At 48.9% G+C, this 11469-nt stretch overlaps 1 protein-coding gene across 1 annotated transcript; it reads left to right on the top strand.

Moving 5' to 3' along the window:
• Positions 1-396: 396 nt before the first annotated feature.
• Positions 397-8093, top strand: LOC117855537 (uncharacterized). Its single transcript, XM_034737916.2, has 6 exons — positions 397-607; positions 691-810; positions 3594-4247; positions 4335-4413; positions 6949-7634; positions 7745-8093. The coding sequence occupies exons 3-6, from the start codon at positions 3618-3620 to the stop codon at positions 7820-7822; spliced, it is 1473 nt and encodes a 490-aa protein (XP_034593807.2). The 5' UTR covers positions 397-607; positions 691-810; positions 3594-3617; the 3' UTR covers positions 7823-8093.
• Positions 8094-11469: the final 3376 nt, after the last annotated feature.

Genomic DNA, 11469 nt, shown 5'->3' on the forward strand with positions numbered 1-11469 from the left:
ATCGCCAAGCGCGCTGGGGTGTTCATCTCTGCAGCTCAACATTTGATCGATCAGATGCTACTGCTAATTGCTATGCTTGCTGTTACATGCTACAGTACGCACTTATCTTGCGACAGTCTCGTTTGTTTCATGAACATATGTCATCAGCTGAGATCCAAGTACCGTTGATCAATTTGGTGCTGAACATGATTTGCTTACTGATACTGCTTCTGAATTCTGGCGCACGCTGAATATCCACTACCGACGCTTGCACGAGCAGACAAAAATCGAGCAGTGTTTTGTGACAAGATGTTTGAAGCACTGAATTCAACGCAACGCTGTGGATGTCAGCAATGGCGTGGCTGTGGATGTCAAGCGCCCATCGCATCGACCTGTCTCTTCACTCGTCCCATCGCGTGCCCTGTGCGAGTCGTCAGCCACGCCATTGCTGTCCTTGCGCGCAGCCGACTCATGCCGCCCTGAGCCTCGGCCATGTCCGAACCACGCCACCGTTCCGAACCTCTCTGGCTTCTCTGCTACAAAAGGGAACCCCCCCTCCCCCGGGTCTGATCCTCTGTCGTTTGCAACCTTCGGCCGTGACCTTCGCCGTCGTCGATCTCCCAACCTGGTGAGCTTCCTCGCCCAATCCCTACACCGGCATGATCGCCATCTCTCACGTTCTAACCCGTGCTCGTGTTTCCACTTCCTCAGAGGCGCCAGGGAGCAAGCGCCTCCTTTGTGTGCCGCCCGGTTCGCGCAGCCGCCGACGTCCTCGACGACTCCTCCGGCCTCTCTCACCACCGGCAAAGCTCGTCCTCCCGCGACCCCTTGGTGAGCATCGTCATGACCTCTCGCATAGCCGCATCGATTCCAAGCCTCATCTCGTTCTCTTAGGCACTATGACAATTGACACCTTACACCGCACGGGCCGGGCATGGAGCTTCCGTTGCCGTTGATCTCGCCGCTAGCCACCCTCCAGTGTCCTAGCGGGTTGACTTTGCCTCGTCCTAGCGGTGCTTGCCGCGCGCCTCCTTTTGAGGCCGCATCGCCGAGCCGGCGTCCTCCTCGGTTCGGCTGTCCACCACCGCCATGATCTGTGAATGCTCCTCTCTCTATCTCTCGGTTCCCTCCTGCTGCCGACATCCAGCGCAGACAAGCGTCCCCGGACGATTCAATCCCGGGTGTTCGCATCGTGCTCTGCGCCGTGCACGCTCGCCCAATTCGACCGTCCGCGGCCCAGTGCCCCAGAGCGTCAGTTCGTCACCGAAGCCGGTGCCGTCTGCCTCGCAACTCCACACACTACCGTTTCCTCCGGTTTCCGGCCATCCCCATTCCCCGGCGCCCCCCTTGTGCTGCGGCCATGGCAAGCAGGAGCGAGAGTCACCCGTCTCTCTCTCTCTCTCTCTCTCTCTCTCTCTCTCTCTCTCTCTTCACTTGGGGCAAATGCCCATGTGCTGTCCTTTTTCCTTGAAACCACCAAGTCCTTTTTCCTTTTCCTTAATTAACCCATGATCAAATAAAGGATCACCTTTGACCATTAACCCGTCACCACTCTTGTTGACTTTGACAGTGGGCCCTGGACCCACATATCTATTTCTAGACCCTTTTTCAATTTATATAATCCATAAAAATATTGCTTCCCGTTTACCCTTTTCAAAATTAACATTTTACTAGTCCATCAACCCATGCTCCTACACGGGCTAATGTTTTTAGAAGCTATTGTATTTAAAAATTATTTAAAAATTAAACTCCTAACTAATAATCAAAATTGATTACCAACTACTCTCTTTTTTTTTCAATACGTCAACATAATACTTATATATCTATGTACCTATCTTTGTCCAGTTGTGATTGATTTTTAATTAATAATTACTCTATGCACTTTTTCATCCATATTCATACTTTTTTCATTTTGTATCGCACCTCCAATCCTCCGTACATTATGTTTAGCATACAAATCAATATTTTTCATCGATTCCTCACATACATGTATAAATGGTCTAAATGGTGACACTCATCATGTGTATATACTTTAACTTAGTATTTTTTATATTAACAATGATATAAATAGGTAATTTAGAATCATATATTAGTTTACTTTTTGATATTTCTGTATGATGCACATGAAGATAATTAGATTAAGATTTAGGTGTTTAATTTAGGTTATTTTTAATAACAACATACGTGGGTAATATAGATAAAAATTTTAGAATGATATTTTAAGTTATGCTTTTATAATAATATGCATTAGTAAATTGGATGAAGATTATGGGGTTACTTTAGGTTATTTTTTATAATAGCTGAGCTCGGTAATTTAGATATAGGTTTAGATCTCATTTTTGAATATTTTCATAATGATAGTAGTGGGTAACTTTTTAGAAAATATAATAGATCAATGGCTATGATTATTAGAGTTTACAGGATTGTTGTTTGATGTTTTTGATTTTTATGAGAATTTGTCTCTTTTTTCTAGCTTGTCTCGTGGGAACTAATGCGGAGTCTCCAATAAAAAAAATGAGACTACATTGCTAAAAAATATTACCATAAGCTACCTCTCATTTGTTAAATATTCGAACACAATACTTATATAGATATATACTTATTATCTTCATCCAATTGTGATATTGGTTAGTAATTACTCTATAATATTTTCATCCACATTTATAACCTTTAATTTTTCACTTTGCATCGCAGGTATGCGCTTGAATTTGTTTAATGAACCCTAAGTTTGTGATACAATTTTAATATAGAAATCTATATTCTCATCACTTCCTCTATATCTTTATAAATAGTGACACACATCATGCATATAGACCTTAATTATTATATCATATACCAATAGTGCAAGATATAGACGATTTAGAATTGCTGTATATTTTAATTAAGGTTATTTGATTCAAACATAGGGTTATCATGTTATTTTTAATAATGGCATGTGTGGGTAATATAGATGCAAACGGGTTATTTTAAGTTTTTAAGTAATATTGGTGGGCAATTCGGTTGCAAATTAGGGGGTTATTTTAAATATTGTTTATAATGGTATAAGTGGGTAATTTTGATGAATATTAGGGGGTTACTTTAGTTTATTTTATATAATGGCAGAGGTGGGTAATTTATATATAGATTTAGTGAGTTACTTTAGGCTATTTTCATAATGACATAGGCGGGTAATTTTTTAGAAAACATAATAGATCCAATGGCTATGATGATTTGAATCTATCGATTGTGGTCGGATGTTTTGCTTTTTTGTGAGAATTTCTAGGATTTGTCTCTTTTTCTAGAGTATCCACCTAGGAATCGTAGGTGGCTTCACCTGGAGGCTTCAAAAGGAGCCTCCAATTAGTAATAGTAAGATAGATAACCATATTTGACATGAGTTTAGTATCATTGTGTTCGTAGAATCATATTTGAAATACGTTCTTCTGATCACTCTTTTATTATCAAAAGCAATGAAATGTGAAGTACATTCCTGTAGTTTAGAAGGTCAGAAGGATAAAAACGGATTCATTTTGTTGTCTTTGACATGAGTTAGTTGGTTCATACATACATCTTGTATGTAAACATGTGATGAATTGGCAGTTGGATCGATGTGCTAAATCAAATTCTTGTTGAAGGAATCGCCCGAGTGATCTCCGAGAATGTCGACCACCACCAGCACCCTTAAGATGAAGCTCCTTATCGACACCAAGGCAAACCGTGTGCTGTTCGCGGAGGTAGATAAGGACGTCGTGGACTTCCTCTTCTCCCTGCTCGCGCTGCCAGTCGCCACGATCGTCAAGATGCTCGGCAAGGGATCCATGTTCGGAAGCTTTGGCAACCTCTACCGCAGCGTGGAGAAGCTCGATGACACCTACGTCCTGCCCGGTGCCGACAAGGAAGCAGTTCTCCAGCCTAAGGTCGTGCCATCGGCCGCGAGGTCGCTCCTCTTGCCGGCCCCGTCATCTGCGCAGGCAATGAGTTTCTTCAGATGCAGCTACCCCGCCTTTACCAGCTGCTACAACAACGTGACGGACGCGAGGGGTACCAAGTGTCCGAGCTGCTGCAGCAACAAGATGAATACTGCACTCAAGTTTGTAGCTCCAGTAGCTGAAGGCTCCTCCACGGGAGCAGGCAAAGGGCTTGTGAAGGGAGTGGTGACGTACACGGTGAGGGACGACCTCACGGTGACGCCCATGTCCACCATCTCCAGCATGACAATGCTCAACACCGCGGCGGTGACTGACTTCACCGCGCTCCAGGAGAAGACCGTGCGGCTTGGCTACACCGAGGTGCACGATCAGCAATCTTACCTTGTGCGCATCATCGATCACTGGCTCGCACACTTTGTTTACTTGTCCATTGCGCGTGTTTTGCAGGGTCTGCAGATTGTCAAGGCGTCGCTGCAGTCCAAGACCGTGCTCACCGACGTCTTCCTCGGCAACAAGCGTCCCCGCGGTGCTGCTTGAGCCTTGAAGTTGAAGGCTTGAAGCTCTTGCCTGTCCACGTGCGGCTGAGCAGCTCATATTCTGTGATGACCCGTTAGACTCTTGCGCGAGTTGTAGTCGTGTTGGCAATCCTGTGTGTTCTAAAAGCTTTGTAATTGTAGGCGATGACTCTCGTGGGTTGAGCAATAATCGAGTGCTTGTTTCTGTTTCAGTCTTTCTCTTTTTTCAAATGAAATCATGCCGTGTAGCATTGTTCGGGCAAGGAAAAATTGAGGAAGGAGGAAACCAAAACCAGTCAATTTTGAGAACAAGAGATGACAGAGTAATTCGAATGACAACTAAAACTGAAGGACAAGTAGGCGCAGCGTGGATGGACGCCATGTTGCTGCCCGTAGTGCGGAAGAGCGTGACAGCGGCGAGCTGAGTTCCGGCAGCGAGTTCCAAGACCGGGATGGCATCGAGCGCCTCTTCCTATCCTCCTGGTAACCCGCGGTACGGGCGCGCGGCCATGACGAAAGGCGACAAGCCAAAACTGGGTTGATGCGTGCACCAAGGCGGCGCCACCCGCCCCTGCGGCCGCCGGCGCTCGCCCGGACGCGCCCTCGTTCTCTTTCCCTTGGGCCAAATGCCACTCTAAGAAATCCAGCCCATCGTTTCATGGTCAGCTTTTTGGTCAACGAGAACCTTGCTGGCCGTGGGCCTCGGACCCACATGATCTGATCTGGCCTCCGCAACTACCTCGTCGGCGTGCCGGAAGAACATCCCCTAGCAGCAGGCCGTCGTGCAGATAGCGATCTCGCGGCGTGAGACCTGCATCGATGGCCTGGAGCTGCGGCTCGCTCTCACCAAGCTCCAAGACGCCAGAGCGTGCGCGCCGTGAACAGGCTCAGCGCCATGAACGAACCCAGGTGGCCCGGGCAGGCGGGCACATTGGCCGCGGCAAGGTGCAGCTGGATCGTCCGGGGCGTCCCCAGACCTGGAGACCGCGTCGATCGCAAGAATAACACCGCGGCCGTCGGCGAGCTCCGAGGCCGCGATGCCGCAGGCGGAGCCGCGCAGGAGGTGGACGCGCCGGTCGGCGCCGCTCGCGAGGGTCGCAGCGCCGGCGTCCACAAAGACAGGCACAAGCCGCCAAGCCGGATCGGATTCGACCCAACCCAAGTTTGTTCTTCGGATGCTGACAGCTCCGGGCACCATACGAACAAAGGCCTCCACGGGAGCAGCCAAAGGGTTTGTTCAGGAGGGGGTGGTGAGGGACGACCTCACCGTGACGCCCATGTCCACCATCTCCAGCATCATTTTATGCATCATCATCACTTCATCGATCGCCGGCTCTTTGTCCTGAAGCACTGTTTGCTTACTCATCCATTTTACGTGTGTTTTGCAGGGCGTGGAGATTGTTAAGGCGTCGCTGTAGCCTAGGGGTGTTTGGATATCATGTGCTAAACTTTAGCAGGGTCATATCGGATGTTCGGATGCTAATTAGAGAACTAAACATGAGCTAATTATAAAACTAATTGCACAAATGGAGTCTAATTCGCGAGACAAATCTATTAAGGCTAATTAATCCATCATTAGCAAATAGCTACTGTAGCATCACATTGTCAAATTATGAACTAATTAGGCTTAATAGATTCGTCTCGCGAATGAGACTCCATCTGTGCAATTAGTTTTGTAATTAGACTATGTTTAATATTCCTAATTAATATCTGCTAAAGTTTACCAGAGTATCAAATACCCCCTAAGACTGTCCTCATTGACGTTTTCCTCGGCAAGAAACAGAACCGCAGTTGTGATGGCCAGTTGGACACTTGTGCGGGTTAGTAGTGCTGGCAATGTTTGCCTGCTGGCCGTTCTGCTGGAATTTTGTTCAATTCCTTTGCCTAAAAACTTTGTTGGCGATGATGACTCGTCATCTGCAATTAGTAGTTTTTCCACTGACTCGTGTGGTGATGGATGCTGCTGCTTATACGATGGACTGTATTGCCTTTTTTCCGTTTCATAAACCTGCTCCGTCCGTCGTCGCGGTCCAGCCCGATAAAGGCCCAAAATGATGAGCGCCGGTGTTGCTCCCCTGCTACTCGATCGAGCTCCAAGATGCGGTGCACGGGGTGTTTCTTTGCACTCCATCTGCCATGATGATGAGATTTGGTCATTTTAATTTTGTTCCAAATCGAATTTCTCCATCTTTGACTAGCATATTAACATTTACAGCACCAATTAGATATACTAATGAGACATTTTTAATGGTAGATTTACTGAAAATAATTTTATATTGTAGAGCTGATGCATTTTTCTATGAGTTTGGTTAACACTAGAGAAATTTAACTTAGGGCAAAAACTAAAATGGTTTACGAAGTACTCCACATTCAGAGTGAGACAACCCTCATGTTCTATTGTCCTTTTCTTTTCCCCTTCAACTTGTTTGTCTCCTTTTTCATCTTCACTTGCAACTCTCCGATCTCTGGATTGTTTTTTTATAAAAAAAAATTCAGCGGTAGTTGTGTTAAATTTTCTCTCTCTTCAATGGATTCCATGGTGGTAGCAAGTCCATTTCCCTTGATCGTGTGTGGGACTGTGGGCACTACCAAGAAGTGTGCAGGTGAAGGCGTGAAGCCGCCTTGCCTGTGGACAGCAAGGCAGGCCGCAGGCGCGTCCCCACAAGAGCTCTTCTGTTCTGCTTCTGCCACACTGCCCCCTCGGCCCTCGCTGGCCCGACACCGGCACGCCGAGACAAGAAGCCTTTTCGCTCGCGCAGCACCGCGTCCGTCCAAACAAGTTCCTACTCCTGCCATTTCTCCTGCCACCTCATCCTCCGTCCTCCTCATGCCGTCGTCGTCGTTCGAGCCGTCGAGGGTCTTCTTCAGGTGCCACTACAACTACAGCAGCTGCGGCAACCGCGGCGGCAGGAACTGCGGCTCGTACATGACGGACGTGCGAGGCACGCGCTACCCCAACTGCGCCAACGACATGACGGCGGCGCTCCACTACGTGTCGCCGGCGTGGTCCGGCCGCGCCAATCCCAGCCAGGTTCTAGCCAAGAGCACCTCCAGCGAAGGATCCACGACACAGGCGGCAGCGGAGGCGGCGACCTACATGGTGCTGGACGACCTCACCGTCACGCCGCACGCTCCCATGTCCGCCAACTCCACCGTCGCGCTGCTCGGCACCTTCGGCGTCACGGACCTCGGCGCGGTCCAGGAGATGACCGTGCGGCTCCGCTACAACGAGGTGAGTCGCGGCGGATCTCCATCAATCCTAATCCTATCCCACGCACATCATCATAGATTGTTCGGGTTGTGATTTGTGAAACATGCTTGGCTGGATGGATTCTGCTGCAGGGTCTGGGGATCCTCAGAGCGTCGCTGCACTCAAGGACCGTGCTCACTGATGTTTTCCTCGGCGAGGTCCGTGCTTGAAGGGCGCTGCTCCTCGCGCCGCGGACCTGATGAACATGGGCTAAGCAATTTGGGTCAGGTTGGAATCTTGTGATGCTTCAGGTAGTAGCAGTTAGTTTGCCGTCGATCGACTCTCCTGTATTTGTTTGGGTAGTAATCTGGTAGCATTAGTAGTGAGCAGCAGCAGTTAGCGCACTGCCTTTTGGTTCACCATGGGCCTTCTTCCGACCTCCCTAATGCCTTGGTAAAAACTCTGTTTCATCGATGGCAATCTAATCTCCTTGATTTTGAAGGATGTGTAACGTATGCAAGGCGCAGTTCATCGGCTGCACGAAGGAACCGCAAAATGCTAAGCTTTGGAAAACTTGAGCGCCGTCAAAGTGTAAATTCTTTGCATGGTTTGTTACCTAAGATCGAATATGAACTTCCGACAGGCTAGCTCGCAGAGGATGGGATCACTCACCATCATGTCCACTTTGCCGACGCACCATGGAATCGGCCCATCACCTGCTGGCTAAATGCAGATACACGAGGTGAATATGGCGCCTTACCGTGGAATGGACGAGGCAGCTGACAATACAACCCCAACAGTGGCACCCAAGAAGAACGTGGCCCAATGGCACATATCAAGGAAATGCAATGCGTAGCCTAGCCCTTCAAAATATGGAAAGAGCGGAACGTGATGATTTTTAGGCACCAGGAAACCTCTTCGACGGTCCTAATGGCAAAAATCAAAGGCTCGTTCGGTAGTGCTGGCTGCAGTTGCTGCAGCCAGACACCAGCCTGAGCAGCGACTGCAACCAGATAGTAGCATGAACAACAATTGCAGCCAATCAATTTAGTGCAACAGCTGCTTGGTAAGCTGTAGCCGAATGGCTGGCTGTACAGCAGCAGCTCAAGCAGCTGCAATAATCACAACCGAACATAGCTAAAGATGAGGCGCCAGCATGGGCCACGGCGGGCGCAAAGGACTTGCGATCTTAATTTTGCGTCTGTAATCTTCTCTTTTTTCACCGGCTGCCAATGATATAGGCACACTCTCGTGCCAAATCGTTTTAAAAAAACTTTTAATAGTCTTTCCCCCAAACACCGCTTTATTTCTGCATTTCCATATGGTCCAACAGACTGCCGCGAAACCAAAATGAAACACTGCATCACCCCCTGGCAACATGATTTTAATCCAAGCTTTGAATTGAGGAATGTTGATTGGAATAGTGTTTGTGCCCAAACAACAGCCCAAAATACCCCCAAAACACTTTGCAACTGGGCATTGAAAGAAAGGTGGATCGAACCGATTATTTGGTTAACCGAGGCATATATAGGTGAAATAACCGGACTATTTTGGTTAGTGACAAGTCAAGACTAATTTAGACCCGAAATTTTCTGTTTCGGTCTCGGACCGTTCGATTTGGTCCCTCTGCGGCTCTGCCTCAGTTTTTCTCAAACCCCTATTAACTAATGATTGGAAACAATGATAAACACCAATGGTACGGAACAGTGTCAGCAAGGTGCGTTCATTGTGATCGTCTACGTTGCTCGAGCACAATATGTGATTCAAATAGGGCACGCTTGAGGTTTGCTTTCAAAATTAATCGTTGGCATGCATAGTGTCGCAACCCCGAGGCCACTGGCGGTGAGGACCGGGACGTGAGGAAGATAACAAGCTCTCACCGGATAAATTCTCCCGTGGCTGCCGACGAGATCGCCGTGACGTGAGATGGAATCGCCATCGCCGCCACTGAGGACGAACAAGTAAGGGAATTAGCTTCTATTTTATTTCTTCGTTCCCTTCTCTCTAGCAGCTGTTGGTTTTTACGACTTCCCTCCCATTATCTTACACGTGGGCCTTGCTATTCATAGACCGAGTCCATGGATGTTACACTTCCGCCGCCTCAAAAAGTTGCTTGTCTTCGAGCAACCCCATAGCCCACTCTTTGCTTAGTCTTTACCGTCCAACTTCTCTGAAGAACTCAGGTCATCAGTCATAACTAGATTCATTTAAGCTGCAGCCCCGGCTCATTCTCTCACCATGTCTGTGCAAGCAAAGCAGTCATGACTCATTACTGAACTTATCTAAGCTGATTTATGAATGCCCGGATCCCAAATCCTTCCATTTAGCTCACATCTACCTTGGGAGCCCATTGATGAGGTACAAACACCTGCTACTTTTCCACCATGCTTCCGCTCTGATATTGCCTCAAGCACTGTTTGGTTGACTCTACTCTATGGATTTAAACCATTTTGCTTCCATGAAGATATTTTGTCAAAAATTGAATAATCTGTTTTCATGTGATAGTTTCCTTTGTTGAAAGTAGAGTAAAGTACATGGCCGGTCCTTAAACTTGTCTAGCTGTGTCACTTAGATCCCTGTACTCTCAAAATGCATACCTGGCTCCCTAAACTTGGACTCGGGTGTCATTTAGGTCCCTGTACTCTCAACATGCAGATCTTACTCCCAAACTTGGCTTCAGGTGTCATATAGGTTCCTAAACTCTTGAAATGCATTGTCATCCCACTAATAGAACATGATAAGATCAAAATTTATGCTTTCAAGTAAGCCATTATTTTCATTGGCACATTTCCAAACTTGTTTTATTGCCACGTCAGTTTCATCCGATATTTGTGTTGGGGGAAAATATTAACGATCTCCTAAATACCGCTTAAAGGAACAAACATGAAGGCCCAGGCCCATCCAGGATAATGAAATCGCCATCAAGCCCAACATGAGTGGGACTCCGCCTCGCCCGACCGCGGTCCCGGGGTCAGGAGCGTCCGACCTCCCGCCGTGAGGCTCCGCCTCGTCCGACCGCGACCCCAGGGTCGGGGGCGCCCGACCCCTCGCCACAAGGTTCCGCCTCGCCCGACCCTGGGCACGGGGGTCGGACTCACTGGGGCCCCCAGCACGGATATCCCCCTCGGGCACGGACCGGGTGATCAAGGTAACGATCCCGTGGGTCCCCCTTGTCGACCTCGTCATAAATGCGCCGCAGGCCTGGCAGGAAGAAGGATGACCGCGCTCCTCACGCAACCCGCTGCAAGTACCCATGCACGACCACACTGTACAAAGCTACAGTGCCGGCGGCTTCCTTCCATTCGCCGCAGGGTACTCATGGCCTGCGCCGTCCTGAGCAGAGGGAAGACCAGCCCGTTCTCGGGCCCCGCGTGCCCGGCTGTAGGGATGTGACGTCTGCTCTCCGTGAGCCATCATCAGGACGACGGCATCCGCCGTCCCTCCCAACGGACACCAGAGTGGCGACGAAACGCCCTCATCATGACCTGGCGCCTACGGACACCGAAGGGGCTATCCGTAGGCCGCGACGACAGTTGGCGCACGGCCGCCCTCCTCCTCCAGCATACGCGCCGGCAGACACCGAAGGCCGGCGAGGGCGCCGGGCGCCTAGGAACTTGGTTCCTCCCTTCGTGTTGTATTTTTACTGTGCTACGTTTAAACTCTTTACTGCCCTCATCACCCGATCTCTCCTGTAGCCCCGACTGTCCCCTTGCGATATAAAAGGGGCATCGGGAGCCAGAGACGGGGGATCAGATTCTTCTCCCTCAAGCCAACAGCACATTGCTACTTTCCCTTAGAGCACAAGCACACAAGAGACTTGGGACCAGTCCCTCTCTCGTCGATCTGTAACCCCTACTACAGAACCCCGTGTGGGAAA

Source organism: Setaria viridis, chromosome 5 (genome assembly GCF_005286985.2).
Source record: "Setaria viridis chromosome 5, Setaria_viridis_v4.0, whole genome shotgun sequence".
Taxonomy (NCBI): domain Eukaryota; kingdom Viridiplantae; phylum Streptophyta; class Magnoliopsida; order Poales; family Poaceae; genus Setaria; species Setaria viridis.

Coding starts and splice junctions, on each gene's coding strand:
- LOC117855537 (XM_034737916.2), top strand. CDS start 3,618: ATGTCGACCACCACCAGCACCCTTAAGATGAAGCTCCTTATCGACACC. Junction 4,248..4,334: donor TGCGGCTTGGCTACACCGAG/GTGCACGATCAG, acceptor CGTGTTTTGCAG/GGTCTGCAGATTGTCAAGGC. Junction 7,635..7,744: donor TGCGGCTCCGCTACAACGAG/GTGAGTCGCGGC, acceptor ATTCTGCTGCAG/GGTCTGGGGATCCTCAGAGC.